Source organism: Phallusia mammillata, chromosome 4 (genome assembly GCF_965637545.1).
Source record: "Phallusia mammillata chromosome 4, kaPhaMamm4.hap1.1, whole genome shotgun sequence".
Lineage (NCBI taxonomy): Eukaryota > Metazoa > Chordata > Ascidiacea > Phlebobranchia > Ascidiidae > Phallusia > Phallusia mammillata.
Window position 1 is genome coordinate 30,023,644 of NC_137255.1, and position 25,193 is coordinate 30,048,836.

The 25,193-nt window shown below is 37.6% G+C and overlaps 2 protein-coding genes across 3 annotated transcripts; both read left to right on the forward strand.

The window, feature by feature from the left end:
• Nucleotides 1-927: 927 nt before the first annotated feature.
• LOC145223770 (uncharacterized) lies at nucleotides 928-13,094 on the forward strand. Its single transcript, XM_080090158.1, has 5 exons — nucleotides 928-2,643; nucleotides 2,882-4,987; nucleotides 5,581-5,763; nucleotides 9,005-9,166; nucleotides 10,820-13,094. Exons 1-5 carry the CDS (start codon nucleotides 928-930, stop codon nucleotides 10,994-10,996), a joined length of 4,344 nt encoding a protein of 1,447 aa, XP_079946284.1. The 3' UTR covers nucleotides 10,997-13,094.
• A 3,051-nt stretch (nucleotides 13,095-16,145) lies between these two features.
• On the forward strand, nucleotides 16,146-24,433 carry LOC145224129 (uncharacterized). Of its 2 annotated transcripts, none has more exons than XM_080090558.1 (5): nucleotides 16,146-16,360; nucleotides 16,831-16,914; nucleotides 17,049-17,188; nucleotides 23,887-23,983; nucleotides 24,123-24,433. In XM_080090558.1, exons 3-5 carry the CDS (start codon nucleotides 17,095-17,097, stop codon nucleotides 24,292-24,294), a joined length of 363 nt encoding a protein of 120 aa, XP_079946684.1. In that variant the 5' UTR covers nucleotides 16,146-16,360; nucleotides 16,831-16,914; nucleotides 17,049-17,094; the 3' UTR covers nucleotides 24,295-24,433. The 2 variants fall into 2 exon arrangements, with proteins under 2 accessions (XP_079946684.1, XP_079946686.1); XM_080090560.1 differs by having other exon boundaries at nucleotides 24,228-24,433.
• The last annotated feature ends 760 nt before the right edge of the window (nucleotides 24,434-25,193 follow it).

The window sequence follows — 25,193 nt, forward strand, 5'->3', positions numbered from 1 at the left end:
CCTCCCAAGTTCTTGAGCTTGTCGGGACAGAGTCCTGGAAACTCCAGACACGTGTCTTGCACTTCGGTTCGTTTGCTCATTACTTCGAGACGAAAGAAAGCGACCCGCTGATATAAGCGAGCACAAGTCAAACAGAATGAACTCGCTTTATACATACTCCGGGAAAAGGCGTTAAATCGAACACATGTGCGCTTGTGATTGGCTTTTGCACAATTCCCAAACATAGCAGCGTCCAATCACAGCACAGCACACAACATACAGTAAAAGCTCGTAAACACCAGATCACAAAGTCGCATCTGCATCCTAATTAACTGCGACAGGAAATATTACAAGTCCGAACATGATTTGTCAATACAGGCGAATTAAGTTAGTACACTTTTTAACTTCCACGCAAGTTTTGCGTTAGCAAGTCAAAACAAGCTATTTTGGTAAACAACTATTGCAAAGTTTGCACAAATTATGTCGCAACCGCTACAAACCCTTACACAAAGACGCAAAATAACCAGATTTCAATCCTGAAAGTTTAACAAGTTGCGCATTCTTTTGTACGTTTGAAAGGTTTTTGTTTAAGTTTATGGTCAGATTTAGATCAGATTGTTTTACAGCCGACCTGGTAATTTTAAACATTTGTGTTTTCTGTTTTGCGAATTATGCACAATTCTGTCACTTGTGCATTTTTATTACGGTTCGTGTTGAATGTAGTTGGTTCAATAACTTTGTGCTTTTATGTTTTTTCCCCTATTTTTGCAGATGTAGGACAACATAGTTGTAACAATAGTTTTGCGATAAAAATCTAGCCCAAACTGTGATTTAAAGACTCCTGTTGTAGTCGTCGAATGTACGAACGAAAGGAGAACACTACTGTGTTATTGTTACACAACAAAACAGTTTGACACGAAGAAAAAAACGACAAAAAATATTTAAAGGATGGGCAATAAACTATCTAAAAAAAGGTTAAATTCATCCCGCAAAAGTGATAACAAAGCAATCAAGTCCAGCCTGTCCAGAAGAACTCAGTTCCAATCCAGCTTGATCCAAGGACCAGATGACGCTGAACCCCAATCCAGCTTGACCCAAGGACCAGATGATGCTGAACCCCAATCCAGCTGGACCCAAGGACCAGATGATGCTCAACCCCAATCCAGCTCGACCCAAAGGCCAGATGATGCTCAACCCCAATCCAGCTCGACCCAAAGGCCAGATGATGCTCAACCACAATCCAGCTTGACCCAAGAACCAGATGATGCTGAACCCCAACCCGGCTTGACCAAAGGACCAGATGATGGTGAACCCCAAACCAGCTTGACCCAAGGACTAGATGATGCTAAACCTCAATCCAGCTTGATCCAAGGACCAGATGATGCTCAACCCCAATCCAGCTCGACCCAAAGGCCAGATGATGCTCAACCCCAATCCAGCTTGACCCAAGAACCAGATGATGCTGAACCCCAACCCGGCTTGACCAAAGGACCAGTTTTTGGTGAACCCAAAACCAGCTTGACCCAAGGACTAGATGATGCTAAACCTCAATCCAGCTTGACCCAAGGACCAGATGATGCTCAACCCCAATCCAGCTTGACCCAAGATCCAGATGATGCTCAACCCCAATCCAGCTCGACCCAAAGGCCAGATGATGCTCAACCACAACCCGGCTTGACCAAAGGACCAGATTTTGGTGAACCCCAAACCAGCTTGACCCAAGGACTAGATGATGCTAAACCTCAATCCAGCTTGACCCACGGACCAGATGTTGCTGAACCCCAATCTAGCTTGACCCAAAGGTCAGATGATGCTCAACCACAATTCAGCTTGACCCAAGAACCAGATGATGCTGAACCCCAACCCGGCTTGACCCAAGGACCAGATGATGCTGAACCCCAACCCGACTTGACCCAAGAACCAGATGATGCTGAACCCCAACCCGGCTTGGCCCAAGAACCAGATGATGTTGAACTCCAATCTAGTTTGTTCCAAGGACCAGATGACGCTGAACCCCAATCCAGCTTGACCCAAGGACCAGATGATACTGAACCCCAACCCAGCTTGACCCAAGGACCAGATGATGCTCAACCCCAATCCAGCTTGACCAAAGGACCAGATGATACTGAACCCCAACTCAGCTTGACCCAAGGACCAGATGATGCTCAACCCCGATCCAGCTTGACCCAAGGACCAGATGATGCTCAACCCCGATCCACCTTGACCCAAGGACCAGATGATGCTGAACCCCAATCCAGCTTGACCCAAGGACCAGATGATGCTGAACCCCAATCCAGCTTGACCCAAGGACCAGATGTTGCTGAACCCCAATCCACCTTGACCCAAGGACCAGATGATGCTCAACCCCAATCCAGCTTGACCCAAGGACCAGATGATGCTGAACCCCAATCCAGCTGGACCCAAGGACAAGATGATGCTGAACCCCAATCCAGCTTGACCCAAGAACCAGATGATGCTGAACCCCAGTCCAGCTCGTCCCAAGGACAGGATGATGCTGAATCAGAACTATACCCAACCATAAGACAGAGTGATATTGTTCCCCAGTACGGGGCATCCGAGGATTCAAGTGCTATGGTGCCGCATTCAAGTTCAAACCACCCTTTGCCAGTTGAAGTACAGGGCAGAAATTTGGTTGTCAACTTGGTAAGAATTCTCAAACGATTAGCCAAGAAGTCGTCGATAAAAATTAGGAATTTCTGCTTTCCTATCCAGCGGAATTTCCATATTATAACATGCATTATAACGCGAATCGATTGCGGTATCGGCGATATGATAGCAGTAATTCTGCAGACAAAAGTCAATTTGAATCGACGACTTCTTGCTGATAGGGTGGACTCTTTAAAACCAGTATCTGTTTTGATCCTAAAACTTTTTTGTGCAGGAAAGCGAACAAGCACCTCAGATTGGAGACACAAACATCCACACAACTGGACCAGTTTACAACGCTCCAGTCTATCAACAACACATTACACAACATTTAACAGTGTATCAGACATACGAACAAGCTCACTGCTCATCACAGCTGCCTGTTGCACACCGTCTAGTTGACGGAACGTCACCAAAACATCCAACTTCACCTCCTGTACCTGAACAAACTTACTGCTTATCTCAGTTGCCTGCCCCACAATACTTGGATGAAGAAACTTCACCCAAACATCACGCTGCAACTGCTTCACCTGAGCAAGCTCACTGTTCGTCCCAGTTGCCTGCTTCACACTTCTTAGATGAAGAAACTTCACCCAAACTCCCTGCTACATCTTTATCCTCAGCACAAGAGCATCGGTTTGCTGATCATCAACCTTCAACATCAACGGAGAACGACAGAAAACATGAACATGTTCAATCCTTATCAGTACTGGAGTCGTTGCTCATACAAAGGGTACAAGAAATCGCCAGTGAAAAATCGTCACTTGCAGATTTTGCCAATCGTCCAATCCCAACAGTCAACCTTGCCATAGTCAGCAAACCACAGCAAATTGACAACGAGTTTCAAGCAGATGTACATTATCGATGGAAAGAGGAACTTTACAAGATACCACAAAGTGACATCACTGGTAAAGAAATGTTTGGTCGTGCAAAAGAAGCAGCACAACGAGAAGCGGAATGGATATTCACTAAGGATCAAGTAAAAGCAAAACAAGACTACGTTGAAAAACATGGGAACGTGGTCGGTGTGGTCGGACAAGCTGGAATAGGAAAGACGACCTCAGCCAAAAAGTGGGCCATGCAAGGTTTAAGGGGAGAGTTGTTTGGAGAGACTTCCTTCTTCTTCTACATTGTAATCAGGCACATCGACTTCACTAGGGAGATGACACTTCTAGATTTTCTTCTCTTCACCATGTCGATTGAAAAAGATTACACCCAAGAACAAGAAAAAAGGATTATTAATGCCATTTGCAATGATTTAAATGTTGTGATAATTTTCGACGGTTTTGACGAGGCAGCTTTCGAATCATTTCCCACAGAAGTTCCCCGACCCCGACTACATTCGAAGTCTAAAGCGGAAAACTACCTGAAGCATTTGGCGGGAGGAAACTTGCTTCCACGTGCTCGAAAGATTTTCACGTCACGACCAACTCAGCTATACAAGCTACATCCTTCATATCGACCGAGGTTTATAGTTCAAATACTTGGATTAACCCCAACATCACAAAATGAACTTGGACGCCAGATATGTGGAGACAAATACGACGATATACAACAAAAGTTAGAGCAAAACCGCAATGTATTCGCATATTGCTATGTCCCTGTCAATTTTATATTGACTCTTGTCTACTTGATGAATTACGATGGAGACATTCAGTTTGTTACACTCACTCAAGTCCTTGCTTTCACTTGTGGCCAATATCTTACAACCAATCATTTGAGGGGCCAAGAAGGTGGGTTGGACAAACTAGCCCAATTGGCCTATGATGCATTTCTTAAGATGGAGATCGTATTCAAGGCAATGGCATTCGAAAAAGCAGGCATCAAGGAATCCACAGCCGATGCATTTACAAACACGTCAGTCACAAAGCACGGGACTCTTAAGCTGACGATATTGGATGGTCACAAAGTTCGATATTTCTCTCATCTCATATGGCAGGAGTTTTTTGTTGGTTTTTACCTGATGATGATCATGTCCCTTGACGAGTTTGAGAAAGTCCTCGAACAACTTGCAGACGACAGATGGGAAGTTGTTTGCAAGTTTGTTTTCGGGATTTGCGATCCTTCGGTCTTCCATCAACTCGGGCCACTTCATCCTGAAAGTTCCCATCAGGATTGGGAGCAAAAGAAATCTTTGCTTTTCAAATTCATCCAGTCCAGGCGGAAGCTCAGCAGTAAAGATCAAATCTTGCAAGTTTGCGGCTGGGTTCATGAGTCAAATGATCCAAAGATTGCTTTGTGTGTGGCCTCCCTGCTTCCGGATGAGCTCGACTTTGGTGATTCACATCTACCAGTTGACTACGAAAGTCTAATGTTTGTGATTCAACACAGAACGAAACCGGTAATACTGTGTTGTTGTGAAGTGTGCGTTAAATTAGTTGCTGAGAAAAACGTAGAATTATTATACAAAAAAACACTTTATCTACATGTTTCTATCACGTTGATTTGTAACCTAACTCATAAGCCATTTACATTAGGACAGAACTGTAACTTCAACGTCCACAAACAGCACAACTGCAACACTCACCACGTTTACAACCATAAAACAGTAAAATCACAACATCTTTATGAAAGGAAATTCAATAAAACGTCACATGAGTGTCTTTCAATCATTACCAACCACGTATGACGCGTCGAAACTTTATTTACTTTTGCATTACGCTGACTGAACATGATGGTTACATGTTTCGGTACATAATGGTGTCGTTGCAGGCTGAGGAGCAAAAAATATAAGTTATCATATAAATATAAGGTAGAATATAAACAGAGAAGGCGTGGTAAACAAAGTGAAATGAAATTGCTCATATAATAAGGTTGAGTTCGATATACACAAGGGCAAGAACAAATGCATTAAACCATATAAAGTGCGCAAATAAAAAACAAACAAAACTAGGTAAACTACATAAATTGTTTGCATTTAATTTTGCTTCCAAGCCGATGCTCAGCAATAAACAAGACATCCTGCGAGTTTGCAGCTGGGCTCATGAGTCAAATGATCCGGAGATTGCTTCATCTGTGGCCTCCCTACTTCCCGATGAGCTCGACTTCAGTCGTTCATCTCTCCTTCCAGTTGACAACGAGAATCTTTTCTACGTGATTCAACACAGAGCGACACCGGTAATATTGTGTTTTGTAAAATGTGAGTTAAATTAATCGCCAAAAACTTTGCAAAATTATTCTACAAACCCACTTTATCTACATGCTTTCTGTAACATCGACTTCTAAACAAACCTACTTTATCATTATAACGCACGTTCCGTTTTTCACGTTGTTCTCTCATTTTCAAATTTGAAGTTGTAGTTCAGTCACCCCTGCTCACAATTATGTTATGCAAAACATTATTTCGTTCCTAGTTTACCCGAATGCCAAAATGATAATTTAACTTCGAAGGGCCTAGGAACACAAATTATAAAAACGTAAAAAGCCCCTTACCAATTAAACCCTAAAAGCATTTTAGGAAAATAAAGTTCATAATTTAGTCGCAAAAACAAACACTAAAATTTGACACACTATGATCAAAGTAGAAGACACAGCCATTATGTCGTCATTCAGTTGAGAGAAAAACGAAACGCTTTGTACATTCACAAACGACATCAATTTCACACACAAAAAAAAAACTAAGCGAAATAAGGACAATGTTCAGTTTTTGAAATATACGCCAATGAATTTTATCGTAATTTATTAATATTTAAGAAATGTGAGTGTGCAAATACCGTTAGTAAATATTTTTAGTAATCGTATCTAGAAAATTTACATGGGTAACCAACTGCTGTTTGCATAATAGGCTAACAGGTATATCTTACGTGTTTTTTTTTTGTTACCATTGGTTTGGTTGTTCTTACAAAAGATCAAGCCCAAACTTCGGCCCGAACAGATATTTGTTGAAATAATGTCAAAAATAGACTCAAAATTTAGATGTACCAAGGGCAAAAGTGACCTAATGTAGTGTCAGACTCGAGTCAAGCACGTTTAAAAAAAGTAAAACCTGGCACTATTTCCAACCTCAGGTTATAATTGCCGGGTATATTTGCTAAACCAAACTAACCGACTTGTCCAAAAAAGCAAACAAACACACAGACATGCGAACCATAGTTTAAAGAAAAGTGCCGGGCGGAAAATGACGCTGATCTATCTCGATTGTTTTCAAAAACAAACTACTTTGTCACAGCCGAGTGTTGCTACAACATGGTGGGCAACTTTTAGCATCCGCGAGCCAAATGAAGTAGTGATACTGGGGAAGCGGGTCCGAACGATGCTCATACAACAACATACAGAATAATATTCAAGCCGGAAATAGCTGTGCAAGGTTGAATCATTATTTGGCGCATACAAATGAATGACACAATTGGTGGACCGTGGCGATTGTAGCTACGCCGTTATTAACAGGCGTAATGTGACTTAGGTCATAAAGAAAGCAAGATTTGCGCATTGTGAGTACACACGACGTTAGTGGGACCAGTCGAGAGGTCCCTATAAACCAGTGGTCGGCAAAAGAGTTGTGAACCGGTCCGCATACTTTTTCTGGTTAAATGCTTTAAAACATTTTCCCCCTGTATCCCGGGAATAATAAACTATTTTAAGCGTTTTTCTTGCTAAATATTTGTAGTTTTTTAAGACCGGTCCGCGATAAAATTTAAGGTTCAAAAACGGTCCGCAGTAAAAAAAAGGTTGCCGACCCCTGCTATAAACCAACCATTCGTATCCGTATTAGGGAAAGTAGGTGGGGTTCGACGAGAAAAGAAAGCCTGACGAATAGTTCTAGGCACCGGAAGAAATCGTGTTATTAGTACACTTTAGACAAATCTTAAGTTATCCAGGCAATTAATTTATACTACTTAAATTTAAATTACGAACTGTGACATGGCAGAACACAAAATTCACACAAGGCGTATAAATCTTGTGGAAGTCTGTATTTACAAACAACTACAGATAGACCACGTACGACACGCGATCCAACAAATTTATGGACAAAACCGAAAATCTGTTTATCACACAACCGTCAAACGCGTTCCAGACAATTGCGACAAATCCTCACAATAGCTTGTGTTACCAATAAAACGATGTTTGCAAAAGAAGCTGAAACATCTTTACCAAATATCGATTAGTGAAATATTGTAGCAACATCGATTACAGTGCAAAAGCTGACGAAGCAAGTAAACCTTGGGGATGTCTGTGCTGTGGGAAATATAGGAACCGTTATATTTGTGTTAAACCCGCTTCTGTGGGAAGCTGTGTAGCGACTCTACAGACCCGCGACTGCCGAAGCGTCTTAATTGTACCTTTCGTATTTGTCGCGCGTTCTCTTTTTGATCTTTTTCAAATAAACAGCGAACGCTCGCCTTAGGTGCATTTTCGTAAAAGCAACGATTTCGGCAGGTTTACAAAATCAAATTATTACAACAAAATGCGCCAACGAAATAAGCGATGTTTGGCAAAATACAAGCATAAAAAATACAAATCTGATGACAGGTTTTATTTAAATCCAGCAATAATACGACACAAACAATATGCAAATGACAACCAACTGCTTTGAGCATTAAAGTCTATAACAGAAGCGCTAGCGGTCTACCTATTGAGATTCACAAGTAAGAAAAGATTTCTTCAAACGCTTGAGGTTAATCTTTTATAATCTTTTGATCCTGACCTTGAAACACAGCGTTCAAAATGCATGTACTTACATAAAATTTTAATGTATTTCATCACACACTGTTTTGTGCCCAACCTCACTACAATTGTGGCACCAATTCCAACTTAAGATTATAACTACTGAATCAAACCGTGCTATATGTCCTGTCCAAAAAACTCAACAAACTAAAATAACACCAGGCAAACCGTAATACGAAAAATCTATAGAAGGCGATACTGTCCCTCATACACACCTTTTTTTCTGATAAACCACTTTGTCACAGCTTATTTTTGTAGTTAGCATGACGTACAAAAACGCATGTAGTGAACAAACGTCCAGCGCATACTTGTTTTTTAAACGTGTGTTGCTATAAAACCAGGTCGCCCAACACATGCACAAAGTTCGATGTAAAATTTAATCGTAGAAACAAGGCCAGGGCGTTTAAATACAGTCGTTAAAAAATCCAATTAACCTAAATAAATTTCCTATGTAAAGCTAGCAAAGCCTGGGTTTTTTGTTAGTTTCTTTAACAAAGCTAGTTCGAACATTCTACAACTTACTTTTTAGCCTATTAGTGATCATTTATTGATAAAATTTAAAGTTAAACAGAAATTATGTGTTAGGACGTCGCAGGATGTATAACAAGGCGTAATCTGTACGAGTGTTGTGTATTTTTATTAACTTCAATTTGTCACTACGAAAAATGTGATAATATTTGTTTCAATAAATCAGCTGAAGATACTCGACCTTTCCCACAACGAGATTGGCAACAAGGGAGCAGCGTCACTGGGTCCTTGCCTTCACAACATCGAACAACTAATACTGAGGTTATGTGACTTCGAAACTAAAGGCGTCGAGATACTCTGCGATGGTGTGAAAAAGCTAACAAAGCCGGTAAAATATTGAAATATATGTTGTGTGAATATTTTTTTATTAACAGCTAAGATAACTGTTTCAGAAACAATAAACAATGTATGCGCCAAAGCAAAATCACAAAATGCGCCAACACAAAAAGCATATCATAAACATATATAATAGTATGCTGGACTGATTTACTGCGAAAAAACGATGCAAACGACACAATGATAACCAAATGTCACTAGAATTATGAAGTAACAAACCCATTTTGTACGTAAAAATGGGTGGTATGTGACACACTGTGAAAATTTAAATGTAAATTTACCTAACTCACGATAAGCCATTGTTCTTTTGATGCAAACATAATTAAAAAACATTTTTTGAATAACGATTTTTTTAATTTTGGTATTGCTTAAATTGTATGCAACTTGCATATCAATGCCAAACCATAAATTCTAATTTGTGCGTCGTTCTTGCTACGTAAAGTTACCTTTTTACTCCATGATAAGGTTGGATAACGCAAATACGTGATTAACTAATGAAAAAAAGTGTCGCGTTGTCATCGGTTTAAACGCCGCAACGTCGGTGCACAACCCTTTCGCTATGACGGTCGCATAACAGGTTTTTATTTCACCAACGGCCGCCAAATGTCTTCATGTTTTTCGTTTGTTTATTAATGATCCAAAGAAGTAGGAACTATTCCACAATATCTTATTTACTGGTCGTAGGAAGTCCAATTTGATTTTCTACTTTATTTACAAAGTAAAGATAAACGGTTAGGAAACAGTCACAAATTGTTATGATGTCACCATCTGTATTATAACGTTGTTTGTTTTCTAAATGTTTAATTCTTTGCACATAATGAGCGTACAAAATTCCGGTTGGTATGGCTACTGGGCTGGTAATATCCATTTATTCACACAAAATCTATTTAGGCCAGTTTTTGAGGCCAAATGTATAAAAAAAAATATCAAATTTACGGCCACAAGTGGATATATTTTAATTCACACTTTCACGGTGGCATAAATTCGTTTTTGCGACCCCAGATTGTGCACCTCTGCGCTATAGCAACAAACCCAAACTCTATTGCATCTGGAAAAATTCAAAGTTCTTGCTTTTGTAGCACGTCTTGGTTTAAGAAGTGTTCCAGTCATAACATTTTGACCTTTCGTACTTGACGCGTAATTGATTGTCGGTATTACTTAATGCAAACAGTTCTGTTGGAACTTATTTACTAAAAATGTTGTGGGCTTTTTAGAAGTTGTACAAAAACACAAAGTAAGAACAGCAAAAATGCGCACTTAGTTAACTTTATTTTATAATTGTTGATATAATAAAGTGACGTGATTTTATTAGTTACTGGCAACAATTTTATGCATTCTAAAAGATAATTGAAAATGGGTAAACGGGTCGTATTAAGGGTTAATGCTATTTGGTGATTTTTGTGTGATTACAAACAACCCGAGCAAATCTACACATCAGTAGTTGTTTGTTTGTTAATTTTATCTTATAGTGTTAATTATTTTGTTTAGGTTTTCCTCAGATATATTTTTCACACTTCACATGACGTGACATCCGTTTTTCGTGTGAAAACAATTTTTAGTATGATTTCATACTGTATCATTTGTTACAACATACTTGAATTGCAATCACCTCTTCTTACTTGCGTTTAACTTATTCTTGTTTTAGATGAAACTTCTTGATTTATCTTTGAACGGGCTGACAGATGAAAGTGCTGAGTCATTGGCAGGATTGGTCAACAAAATCAATGTGTTGGATGTTGGGGGCAATAACTTCACAAAAGCAGGAAAGAATCTCATCAGATCAAAGTTGCGAAGAAAAGTCAAGTTTTGGACGAAAAACTGAACACTTGTTTCCATAACAATATGTCTATCATATTTTCATCAACAAAAAGGGGAACGCATTGTTGAAAGACATAAAAAGCTTTTTGGGGGTAACATAGTAAGAAAAAAAGATATTTGACGTTTTTTTGCAGTCACCTGGTACAATATGAAGTTTAAAATTGATCACACTAAACTAAGGGTATATTTTCACTAAAGTGTTGTGTAAAATCCGCCTATATTTCTTTTACATATAAACTTAAAATGTAGTTCTAGGCTGTTTTAAGGCGTAACTGCACCATTGATATTTACTAAATCAGAAATTTAAAATAGAGGACGTTTGGGCACTTTTTATGTTCCTCAGAGGACAACTTGGTTTTTTTTGTTTGTTTAAAAGGAGGATACGTCCTCCAAAAAGAGGACGTATGGTAGGCCTACATAACAATCTTGAATAAACAATGTGATTGGTCATTACAATGTGACATTATTTCATCACTAGTGATGGCATTGGTCAACGTTTGATGGAATAAGTCATTATTGTCCTCTGTCAGGGTCAGTATCTTTTTCCTGACGATTATCAACTGTCATGTTTGTTTGAAACATTATTATTTGCGCTTAACACTAACAAGCATAGGCGCCCAACATGAGTGTGTGCAAGGTATTTTGCATCAACGTAAAAATCCCAAAACTAACTGACGTTCTGTGACAAACCGATTTTATGCATAAACTGTCGCAAAAAAATTACTGCATTGGTTTGTTTAAGGAATTAAAACTTTACCAAGAAATAAATATGTTCTTCTCAAACGAAATCAAAATACCAATAAGTTTAGTTTTTTTAAACAGTCACTACATCAATGTAAACCATCTACAATCGCTGTTGTCATCTTTATACATAACTGTTAACATTGTTTCATTTTGATTTTTCTCCATTCAATCCTACCTCCGTATTTTTACTTCGCCTTTTATTGCCTTATATTAGTGACGTTTAGGGCGGTTGGCTTTTTTGCTGCGTAGATTATTTTTCGAAGTTTGTAACATGAGTGTTGGTTTGGTTCTCATTATGACGAATTTTGTGCCTTGTTAGTTTGTTTTAATATCATGACGTAAGTTGTCTGACGTTACAAAATCAGTACTAAATTCACATCGGTTGAATATCCTGACATAAAGTTCGGAGTCTATGCTCACCACTTATTGTGACTATAACGTTATGGAACTAAATAAGAAATCCTACAGATGGTAACATGGAAATATATGTTTCTAAGCTTGTGTCATGAGAATAATGGGACTTAATGTTTTTAAGATGTATTTGTTGCGTGTATGACCTAAAGTAGCCTTTTAGATGTATATGAAGGTAGACACTGGTGATAAAATGTGTTTATGAAACATTTTAATGCGTGACAACCTTATGATTTGTGTTCTGCAAAATCCGGTGTCATTTATTGTTGTAACTGATTGTGTTTTAATTTTAACTTTTGCTGTCGTTCGCCATGCTGTTGTTTAGTGACGTCACTAGGGGGTTATCTCTCTGATTTCCACGTAATAATACGTTTTCGTTGTTTCGTTTAAACAGTTTTATTGCAAATGTTAAATTTTGTGTTGAGATAAAACTTTAAACCTAACTTACTTGTCTGAAACCAAAACCATGAAACGTGTTTCTAACTTTTCAATCGAAACCAAACTTTGTGACACGTTAAAAAACAAGTTTTTAACTTTCTTAAGACGTCGTTTTTCGCCACAAAATGTCTAAATTTGCCACATATCTCGCAAACTATCTAATGGCGTCTCTACCTTTAAGTTTCTTAAATTGTTTTCGACAAATTAGGTCGCCCATATATAAAGTGTATTCTCATGTTTTGGTCGGCCTTTCTGCATTGTATATCTGTGCATATTGTGTTGACACGTTCCTTTTATTCTGTAAATATTGTATTTTTAACAAATGTTTTCTGCATCTCTCTTGGCTTATCTAGCTAAGGGACGTCGCCCTCCCTAGTACTCTATACCGTCTTAACTCTCCGCTTGTGGCGTTTATCTTTACAACCTAATTTAAATGTAAACATTAAGTTATTATCCCTGGTAATATATAAGACATTTTTATGTGCATACTTGGCGTAACATTTTTGTGTTTCGGCGTTTCTGTTTTGTTCTTTTGTAACTATTTTTATCAATGGAGACGACATGATAATTTGTTTTATCGGCCGGTCGTTACATGTTGAGGCTGGGAGGGGCCTCTGCAAATAAAAAAAAAACTTCTGATGTTTATTTTATAGGTTGGTCGCATCATTATTACAAGCTCAGATTAAACCAATACTTTCTTTTCGACATTTCGACAAACCATTCATCAGGGAACACGTGACCCAAGCAGTAATTTAAACAATAACATGGAAGCACAAAACAATGGGCACGACGTGATAAACAGGAAATGCAGAAATACCTGGCTGTGCAATACTGATAAGCCAAACCAACAGTTGTGTGTATGGCGGGTTCAACTACAGTCGGTTCAGGGCGCGAGAAACAAAGTTTTGTGTTTATAGTGTGCAGATCGACAGGCCACACAAGACGAGGGTGCAGATGGTTCCCTGGATATCAATTTAAATGGCACATGGAAACTGAAATAAGCAACTCCGTATGAATTTTAACTGCTTTTTTAAGCTGAAAAATTGTGATGATGATTGCCCAGTGTAACATGCAGCAGCACATGATTTTTCTCTCCTGAGCGCTGCAACTCGACCACCTTTCATGTCCTGAATGAAACTTGACATTATAAATTTCATTTCACAACAACATATGTGTGGTGTGCGAACATTAAATCAAGTTGGAACCACTAAGGAATGCGATTATTTAAATTCACAATTTATTCTGTAACTTAGCAGCCAATAAACAAACCTAAATTATTACAGAATGCAAAAAGTTGTTCACCACTACCTGATTTAAATATTCGACCCCAAAAAACAAAATAGGACTAAATAGATTTAAACCGGTTTAGAGATTCGGTAGGCGGAATAATCCGGCCCTGACTGGTTTGAAACATGAATGTCCCGGCGAAAAACACCCAACCCCAACCCTATGATTTTCTTTTCAGTTAAAAAATTCAAACATACAAAAACATGGAAATACTGTTTCTATTGGTTTGTTTAAAATTTCATGTTTAGAATTTAAAAGTATCGATGTGTCGAACTTTCGGTGGTCGAATTTATTCAGCAATTTTTACGAATTGTTCGTTAAACGAACAAAAAAAGCTACGCAATAACTGTGATCACTTTAATTCTTATTAAAGAGCTATATTTTACGCCACTCCACACAAACCACGACTGTTTCCTGGAAACAAAACATATTAAAACCGTAGCGTACGACTTTGTGTGACGTCACAAATGAATCGACCTAATTTTTTTAGCCAAACTGCCAAATATTCCGGTTCGGGCTCAAATCTAAAAACTGAGTGCTGCAAACAAGCCCTAACGCTTTTTTTAGAACAATGAGAAATGCAAAACTGATTATAGCGGTTGACTTCTATTGATTTGCCGAAGATGAAGTGAAGGTTGTTGTCACATTTTTGTGGCTAAAAAGTAAACAACAGTCACATATTTCACAAATGTGTATTTAGGAAAAAAAAATAAAACATTTCTGTAACCAGGGGAGAAACTTAATTGTTTGGAAATTAAATAATTACCTGTCAAACCAAACTCAATTCCAAATGAATCCCAGGCATTAATGAGATATATGTATTTTGTACAAAGCATTTTTCTCTGCAAGTAGTTAAATTTATTTTTCCTTCCCAAACTATTTGTTTTGGTTAAAAACAATACAAGCTTTGGAACACTATACACGGACTTGAAAAGTAATTTTTGTATTCTATGTACACCAGTACTCTGGCAGTAAAGTTTATGATCATAGAAGCTTTCAATTGAACAAATTAAATTTCGTTTATCATTGCAATTTAGTGTTAAAAGTTTGCAGCAGAAGGATGAACCAACTGCCAGAGATCTAAAGTTAAGAACTGTTTTCTGTCTGTTTTCCGGAATGCCATTGTTACTTAAACTATTCATTTTTTTCGTATCTCGTTGTTCTTCGTTACTTTCTTCTGTGTTCCATTTCCAAATAAATTAGGAGTCTGTAGTATTTTTTGGCATATTACTTCGGTCTTTAATGCTATTCTTCCATTAGTATTGAGCAAAACAACTATTTCAACAAACGCCGAACTATATGTGTGTTAACACTGGCACTGGACCGACAACCGCATGTGTACGTTGGAAGAAAATAGAACATGCTCTATTCCGTCGATGTCGACCCAGCCCATTCTGAAGGGGAAATGAGCTAATTACAAATCGCTGCCAAAAAACTGCAGCAGTGCACAACTTAAAGGCTAAGTACAGAATATAACACATTCAGAATTGAACAACGTTATAAACCCGATTTATACGGAAATAACATCAGACAGGAGGTGGCGCTACTGAGCACATCGGACGAGGTAGCTTGCCTTTGGATATTACAAGTTGTCTGATGCTTGTGTTAATTTAGAGTTTTGCAGTATCTAATGCGCCACTTTGTCGTACAATTGTTTTCTTATTTCGGGCCAATATTTGCAGATTGCGCCCTTGTTTAAACTCAAATCCCAACAGAAGACATACAGACCTGAAGTTTTGCGAGGTTTTAAAAGGCGTTAACATTGGTACTATCCTATATTGGGCAAAAGTCTCATAAGTTATTTGTGTCTAACTGCGACGATTATATATGTTTCGCTCCATCCTTGTAATATTTATTTTGAATAAAAAATTTTACACTGCCTTTAGAACCAGCTTTTGATTTTTTTGCATTACACATTGCTTATTGTAGACTTTATTTATCTACGTATTACAAACCAATGATAATAATGCATGATTGTTACAATAGAAATTGGTCCACTGCCTCTCACACAGAATCAACAAGTCACCAACAGCACATTCAGTTGCTGGTTTAACGTGGAGCAGTCGGTTGAATTGTTACCTCGTCCTTGTTTGAAAGCAAACTCGATATTGTGTGTTTGTTAAGAAGTGGCCATCTATGAAAAGCAGATTTTAACGTAGTACACAGTACAAGCATTCACACCAACGCAGTATTAACTCCTGAGCGTTTGGAAAATGTAATTACTGCTTTTTATTATAGGCTAATTTACACAACATTGTTGTTTTATCAGGTATTTCACATCATGCAATCAACGTGTTAGGCCTAGGGGGGACGAGTTTTCAAATCTCCGGTAAGAGGGAAAAAAGGCTTTGCTGAGCAACCAGTCGTGACGCGATAATCAAAATGGCAGTTTGCAGTTTGCTATAAATTTGGCTGCAAGTGCTTGATGTCGACTGAAGAAGCGCAAACTTGGTTGAGTGAAGAAATCTTATAGAAAGCAAGATGTCAAGTAAGTTTGAATATACTTGTACTAATGTTATCTGTGGGCTGCAAACCTAGTTTGCGTCATGTATGGTTTAGTAGCTACTGTTGTTTTTACATTGTAAAGTAAGTAAAGTAAGTTATGTTAACTTTTGTACCTGTATGTGCAGTGGGAAACTTAACAAACTTTTGCTATGACTCGTTTGACGTATTGATCAACACTACGTTAATTGCAATGGCTGACATCAAAACAGTGATAACTAGGTGCAAAAACGGGGTGGCAGAAACCCTGTGGCACAAACACGGTGATAAAACGTTATGAAAGGCGCAGTTATGATGCATGGGTGCTTAAAACATTTTGAAAGGCTGACGTTTTATCTAATTCTGAAAGCCTGAAAGTATTATTTCAGTTTTGGACGCGATTTGTATTTTCTCATATTCAATACCTGAAACCGTGGTCCAGAATTTTGGTAAAATTCCCTTTATTTATTTTCACAGAACATCAGCTATAGACAACACTTGATACGTCTTTCTCTTTCCGTCGTTAAATTTGGTGTTGGTCAATACTCAGGAAAAACAATCGTAAGCTGTTTATTAGTACTCGTAAGATTTTTTTGGTGCATCTACTGCAGGATAATTTGATTTTATCGTGCTTTTGCTTGTTTATAATTGTAAGTAGGATATTTATTGTATTTTCAATTGTAATTGCTTTGCAGGCAAAGAACTTTAAAAAAAACGTAATCGTCCCCCTTAAAGTGCAACATGCATAGATGTCGACTGACAAAGCCACCTGACACCAAGCATATTTTTTTACTGCAAACTCTGTTCTGTCACGATCGAGTGATTTGGATCCAAGGTACTTTTCATTTGTTTACAATCTTCGACTTGTCACACATGATGCGTGTAGACCGTTGAAATACACTTGCATAAAACACAGCCGTTATGGCTTCTGATGCATATTATTTGCGGCTTAACGCATTAAGAGGAACATTCGGAGGTTATATAGTTACCAAAAATTTTTGATGGAGGCATTACGACTGCAAAACACCATGCCTTGGTCTTGTGATTTGAATACTAGGTGAAAAAGCCTAACTAGTTATTATTAGACCAAATATGTTCGGGAGCAGTTGGATTTCAAACGCTTAATGTCAAATCCGGGCAGCTATGCAAAGGTCCGCTATCTTAACCCCAGGTTTGGGCGACAACAGTTGCGAGAGTCTGGGTCGCAAGAATTTTTAATTTGGTCCCGATTTTTGCCCTTAATTTTGGTGCAACGGTTCTTGCTATGATTTTATCATGAAACTAGTCGTTACCTAACATGTTAGCTAAAACCGTAGTAAGCAACACGCATCCAATACTCGTTGTGGCGTTTACAATATTTTACATCTTACCGATCTCTAAGCGTAATAACATTTTCGTTTAACCAGTTTTTACTTTAATTAGTTAAAGCCTGTTAAAGCATTCAATCATTGTTGAGATAAAATGTCACATTACAAATACGCTTTCTTTTCAACTTAAACGGCACATGTTGATTTATTTGTTGTATTTCGGTTCGGTTGGAGTGCAGCATTATCTGACACAGTGCGCGAGTAATATTTCATCACGCTCAACTTCCTGATAATAGTGTTGATTGTTGGGTTAGCTTTACTTCATTATGCAATTGGTTATTGTTATGTGGCATTCAACTTGTTTTAAAGAAACACAAGTTTTCTAAAATTCGTCACATGATGTAATGTAACAACTTCAACCTACATAATACGAATAATATTGGGTCTACTTATACGTGCTGTGGGCAATTTAACACTCTGTTAGCATCGAAGGCTGATTCATTATTCCAGTTTGTGGCATGTATGCTTTTGTAGTTGTGGTTATTACATTGCTGCAGAGGTCGCCAAGAGATTATCAGCAAAAGCTAAACAGTGTACGCTTAACTACAGCATACATGAGTTACACAAAACTTCTAATTAATGTTTGTGTTAGTGAAACCGGGCTTCATTTATTTCATGTAACAAGTTTTGTGTTAAATTTTTTTCCATAACTGTTTCCACAAGGGTAAAGCAGAACCAGTTTTAACAACGGCAGTAAGGTATTTATTTAGGAATGCTTGCATACTGTCCCTGAACATTTGTTATTTGTGTTCAAACCCATTTATTTGCAATTTTGCTCCAAACCAGTGATAACTATGGGTGTAAAATTGTGGTTAAATTCCGGTGCTTACTGACACAAACAGGCAATAAAACGCTAAAAATCGCGCAGTTTAGCTATACAAGAGTGCATGGGTGCTGACAACTTTCAAGACGCCGCTTTCTAAACGAGATCTAATTTAACACTCCCAACCTCAAAAGTTCTCCATAGTTTTTCCTGAAGCACACATCGTCTTTTGCGCCCTGTCGTTGCATTGAGTTGTTGCGTGGCATTCTATTTGGTTCTAGAGATGCGTGCCAGGCTCGCTGTATTTTTTTGTTTGAGAAAAAAGTTCAATCTGACCGCCTCTGGGTAAAAATCAAGGAGTTTATTTATAAAACAATCGTGTACCCGAGATTGTCGTGAACGAGGAAATTGTTTTTGCTAAAACACCCTTTGCATTAGCTCAACAGGGTACATTTACTTGGCATATTGTCAAAGTTTGCCAGTGTCTTTATCAAATTCCATTTTGTGCTTTTTATCAAAAATGGCTTTAGTAAGATAATGTCTGTTCCCGGTTAATTATGCATTTTGTTTTGTTGGCCGCTGTAACACAACATTTTGAAATTCAGCTCCAATATTGCAATTATCTATTACATTTGAGTAATTGTAAGTATCTGCAAGGTACTATGTTAGCCGATGTTGTCAGTTATAGCTAACTCTCAAATTTGTATCATAGCTTTTTTGCTGAAATAAACAGGATTTGCAAATTGATTAGAATTACAAAAAATCTGACGCTTTTCTTCCACGTCCCAATGCATCTTATCTCACGAGCATTCTTGCTGCTTTGCAATGCGTGGAGTATGAGTTTAACGCCTAAAATACCCTTGTCGTTTCAAATGTAAACATTTGTTGACACGCAACAGACATTCCCACAGAATAATTGTTGCCAGTAGGTGTCTCGCATTGCGTTTTCGATTATGTTAGTTTATACCGTTACCAAAAAAGTTACCATATAAATTCACCCAAGTTTGTTCTGATTTGCAGTAATCCAAAGTGTTTGACATGTCATGTTGATGGAAATAAGCCGAAAATTGTTTTTTTTAATAAAGTTTGTTTGTCGTGCGTTTCTGTTCCGTTTAAATATGGCCAAAGTCCTTATTTTACGCCACCTTACTCGGTTACGCCACCTTAATGGATTATTCCGCTTAGTAATTTTCCACTCTGCCACAAAGCGGCTGGAACACCCCGTCTACGCGAAGACCCTTTCTCCATTTCAGTTGCGGAAGCATGGCCTAGTCTAGTTAAATGTGGTAATCTTAACATACTTCACAGAAGGGTTTCTGGTTTTGTTTGCGGAACTGTTTGGGGTATTACCACTTCAGTTTGGGTAACAATCGTTTTACCGTGTTTGTCACAATTTACTGGACAGCTAAATGCGGATATGTAAAAAATTGCTCTTTAAGGTTTTATGCAAAATCGATAGAAGATAGGCAAAAACTTTCTGTGGGAAAGTTGTTGGGTATAAAATTTTCTACAATTTGAAGAAAAATTTTTGTTTAATGACGTCATCACTTACGAAATGACGTCATTTCAATTCTATTTTTTCACAAAATTGCAGTTTATTTATGTTTTTCGTTACAATTATTAGTTCCAAGTTGTTTTACAAACAATTCCCTAAAAAAATATTGATGTGTGTTTTTTCGATGACGTCATTAATTAGCCCATGACGTCATAATGAACAATTTTGTTTCTTGTTTTACTGTAGTAAAGGACAAAATTAATGTTTTTGAGGGTATAAAACTTGTTTTTAATAATAATTATTGGCAATCTTTACAATTTACTGACTTATTCTAATGTTTACCAAATACCTGTACACATAATGCATTCACAAGTGTTTGTACATGGGATGTTTATTATGTATCATTACACCACAACATGTAAAATTTTGAAACACAGTTCACGAAAGTTAGCAGAAAAAGCACATTTCCAAGCATTCCAAAGAAACTTTGCACTGATTCTTCTGAATTTGTTGTCCATTTATGAGGCCAAACCCTCCCATCATTTGACAAATATAATGTAGTTGATGACCAAATACAATCAAAATATAGGTCAGCAACCACAAACTTCCAAAGTCAAAATGCTTATACAACAGTTGTTTTCTTGATAAATAACTGCTGTCACCACTAATAATCAAGCTAAACTGACTGATACAGCACTATATTCAAGCAAACCAAGGCAAATTCACTGCCCCAAACTACCCACTTCCAAGCCCAATTCAACTGAACACATATCAAATTATAAACAAAGATCGCCGCAACACGCGTGCGAAGCCCTGAAATCAACTCCAAACAGCTGTCTGTGAATCAACCAACCGTAAAATAAAAAAATGGCTGTAAAACAAAAATTAGGAAAAAACATGTTTTTTCTGAATTTTTACTTTCTCCTTACTGTGATTAATTTTTCTCAAATACTAACGTATCATTTTTTTCGAATAAATTGAATCCAATATGCATAAGCTTTCAAACGCACCCCAGTTGGAAAAAATATTCGAACTGATATGATTTTTATCGCTGTTTACAACGAGGCATGTCTCGGGGCGCATTTATGCGCCCCCCGCAGTTAAAGGGTTCAGTTCGCTTTTTGTTGCGATATCTCTTGTAAAGAGGAAATATTAAATGCAACACAGCAATTGTTTCGTGGTATTATTATAATTGAACAAATATGTCCAATCTACTTGTGCCAAAGTGTTTTGTCACATTCGACATCAGTGCCGTATAAAAGCTAAAATAACACATGTTCTCAATGTACATTCAATATATTTAATATAACATACATCATCTACGCCTATCAAGGGTTGTAGCTGTGACAATAAACGTATACCCACAAAGATATGTTAGTTTCAAAATGTCACAACATTGCTGTAAGATGTACTTTGGGCATTAATTAAATACATCGTACACAGTGTTAAATACACAACAATAAACCCAATCAACGCAAATAATTTGTGCACATTAAAGATCTTAAATCTAAACTCGTAATATAATAGAGTCGTGGTTATACTTTCATGCTATTTTGCCACCAAAACTTTATAGCCCAACCGAACCCGAAAGTTTGTACTTTAATATTACGTTTTGTAACTTGTTAACACACTGATTTTTTATTCTAAACTGTAGATTATTTTGAGTGTATTTTTGTTCAATTGTTGATGAATTTATTCATTCGGTTATCCCTTAAATTGTAGTCTTTAATTTTAAACCTGCAAAACAATACAGTGTGTTAAATTCCGCTCGGTAGTTTTCACTCTGTGACTTTTCACAGTCTGTTGCCGATCAAAGTAGCCGTAAACCCCGTTGTCTCGGCGCGAATGCAAAACTGTTTTCAACCTGTACAAGTTTTAGTTCCTATAGGAATGTAGACATTTCTCGTGATTAGCTTATGCTTGCATTTGCGATACGAAGAAATACTTGTTTTGTGTCTTTATGTTTGGCAAGGTCTACTGTAATTTAAACAAGTAAAATCCTCATTAGTTCGGAATTAAATTACTTATTAAAAATTTCATGTTTAACTTTGAAAAAAGCAGGTTACTTGGAATAATATTACCACCCGAAATAAGTTACATATCATGAAAATAATTGATTTTTTAATTAGGGCTCTTTAACTTATCAAAACCCAACCACAATCATTCAAGTTTATCTCTTGTTGGGGTTTCAATATACTGTAACCTTAGTTTTTACACTCTTCTCTTGCACTAATACTGCACTGATTTCTTATTTGCAAATTTAATCAACTTATTAATATGCTACCAACCTATCAATTCGAAAATTCTGTTGGATTTAAGGCATACATCATGCCCAACCAAAGTCTAGATCGAAACTTATTTTGTATTTATCTAAAACATATATATGAGACTTCGTATAAGTTTTGCAATTTATTTTCTGTTCGGCGTTCTAATTTAGTGTTGCAAACGGCTTCAATAAGTTTGATTTTGCTGGATAAATAAAAGGAAAACGACTGTGTTGTCGGTGATATTGCCAAAGTCGTCATTAGTTTGAATCCAAGCCCCAAAGATTTCCGACTTCATGAGTCAATGAACTTTTCCATTTTAGTTGTCTTGTATCCCCAAAAATCTCACAATAGTGGTTTCTTTTGTAATAATCCGAGATGTTTGGTATTATCAGTTCATAGAATACGAAAACGAGTTGCTGTAAATTGTGTTAAAGGTATTTCCTACTTCTGTAAGTTATAGGCCTATACCCCAGTTCCAATTTAAGATAATGCCAAGTTTATATTGCTTAGAAAATTTTCAACTCTTTAATAGTAACGGCTTTTTGCCGACCATAGCAGTTTCGTAGCTTGTATTTTACCGAGAAAACATGTCATAGAACTGGTCTGCGGTTATTTTCGTTTTGGGATTTTGGCAACACCCTCTTTTTATTGTGCAGCGAAATCCGACGCTAACTCGTCGCAAAACATTCCAGGATTAGTTATATTCCGCTTTGCACTATTCCCCTCCGCATTTTTACGGTCTGTTGTCGACCTAAGCTTCCGCAAACCCCGGCTTAGAAGGCATTGGAAATATTCTTTTTCACCCTTGTATCACTTAAGCTGCAGACCTAACCATTCGTAAAACTTTTCAGTGGTGGTATTTTCCTCTTGATACTTTTCCATTCACAATTTATAGATTGCTTGTATTGTACGTTTTGAAGTGATATTTTTGTGGACACCTGATGTTATACATTATTACATTATGATTATTATTGTGAAGTTAACTATCCGGCAAGGTTTCTTTTGGAGGTTTTTTTCCTGTTGAACCCCACCCTCTTTTACTAACACGGGTGGTTAGTTTATAGGGTCCCCTCGACTTGTCCCACCATCGTTTCCCTCAGTCATGTTTAACCTTAATGCACCAACCTTACATTCATGTGAGCCCCAGTCACTTAACAGTTTATAATACGGTGTAGCTGCGGCCCGTTCAGCCGTCATCCACCAATTGTGCCCACCACTGTTTTGCGCTTCTTAACGTTTTAACGTTGCGCACTAGTGTTATTGTGCCGCTATAAAACAACAACAAAAATCAACGTCAGTAACTAATGTTTTTATCTAATATTATCACAAGTTTGTTTAACATATTATTTTTTTGTTAATTTTTAAAAATGTCTAAAATAAGCAAATTTTGCTGCTCAAGATAAATTTATCATGTGTCGATAGCGATAAAAACTCAATTTTCGAGCTTCTTTACAAGATGTAAAGTTTCCTAAAAATTGTACAATCTCCGCTTCTGCCTTATAATCTTCAAAACTCTCAGCTAGTGTCTTCTTTTATGACAGACTTTGTGGTAAACCTGTCAAGGCGAATTTTGCAACTCATAACGGGCACTTACGTTGACAACGTTTACACACGATTCTAACCACATATATTTGTTGACAGGACATTACCTGCGCTTACCAAGTGCGACAGCAAGACCTGATCTGCCCATCTACTTCTCCATTTCCCAGTTTCACTGTGTTTGCCAAGAAGAGGAATGGTGAGCTTTTGTGTTAACATATTACGTTTCAACGCAAGCATTAAAACTGCTTTTAGACTATAGGAGACTTTCGTTTTGTGGCGTATTTTGCTACATAAGCAACCTTCAAGTAGCTACGATAAATGTTTTCTTTTTGAAGGAGTTTGACTACTTTGCTGGATACGTATTCCCTGCAGCGATTTGTATTTGAAGATTGCACATTCATTTACTTGCTACATTTTTCTTGTGTACCCTGCCATTTCAGTGCTGGTTGCTCTGGTAGGACACCTGGGGGCATATTATTAACGACATCATGTTGCTTTTCGAGATGAGACACAAGTCGGGAACAAAGAACTCACATGCAACTAAGGAACTGATAAGTGAAATACAAACAGTTGCTTGCATATATTATTACTTTCTCTTAGAGTTCTTACGTTCGTTTACATTACGAATAAAACTTTTATACTAGAATCAGTCCTAAATTGTCCATGCAGACCAGCGATGGTGCCAAATTTACATATAAGCTTAAATCATATATTTACGTCAATATTCTATTCTCGCTGTGCTATGTTCTAATTGCCTATTTATTCTCCAAAATCACCATTTTCCCCTCAAACGTACATATAGGCCGCCGGCTCCACCTAAGGAACTGCTAAGAGTTGACAAAAGTTCTCGCTTTGTGCAGACCACAATCTCGGCGCTTGCTTGAAGATCTCGAGAACTTTTCAGCTGATGTATGCTCTGATGTGACACCTTGCGGCAAACGACTGTGATATGAGACACAGTCATGTAGCGTTGCACTAGAGTCGAGACGAAATGTGGCCTTTAAAAAATCATTTTGGCCGAATGGTCCGGCGCGCCTGACCCATATACAGACATAAAAAACCCTGATCGGGATTCGTCCCCGGGAGAGTCCTGGGTTCGAACCTCGTGAAAAAAAAAGAAAAAAAAAAATTTTGTTTTCATTACAATTGCTAATACACTTGGCTTTTGTAGTTTTTTAATTAAGGTCGTCTTGCCATCAATTCTGTGACATTAGTAATCAACACTACCCGTGGTTATTTCAGCCGAGGGTTTAATTTGACATATTTAGTAAAACGCAAAACTGTCAATTAAACTATTTTCCTTCTTGCAAGACGCAACTTTGGCGCTTACTTGACTTCTCGTGAATATTGCGGACAATATTTGCTCTGGTGTGACACCTGGTGGCATATTATATGGATAGGAGACC

Excerpts from the sequence above, each read along its gene's own strand:
- LOC145223770 (XM_080090158.1), top strand. The coding sequence starts at position 928 with ATGGGCAATAAACTATCTAAAAAAAGGTTAAATTCATCCCGCAAAAGT. Across the intron at positions 4,988-5,580 it reads TTCAACACAGAACGAAACCG|CCGATGCTCAGCAATAAACA; the intron begins GTAATACTGTGT and ends TTTGCTTCCAAG. Across the intron at positions 9,167-10,819 it reads TGAAAAAGCTAACAAAGCCG|ATGAAACTTCTTGATTTATC; the intron begins GTAAAATATTGA and ends TTCTTGTTTTAG.
- LOC145224129 (XM_080090558.1), top strand. The coding sequence starts at position 17,095 with ATGCATAGATGTCGACTGACAAAGCCACCTGACACCAAGCATATTTTT. Across the intron at positions 17,189-23,886 it reads TCGAGTGATTTGGATCCAAG|GACATTACCTGCGCTTACCA; the intron begins GTACTTTTCATT and ends ATTTGTTGACAG. Across the intron at positions 23,984-24,122 it reads GTTTGCCAAGAAGAGGAATG|GAGTTTGACTACTTTGCTGG; the intron begins GTGAGCTTTTGT and ends TTCTTTTTGAAG.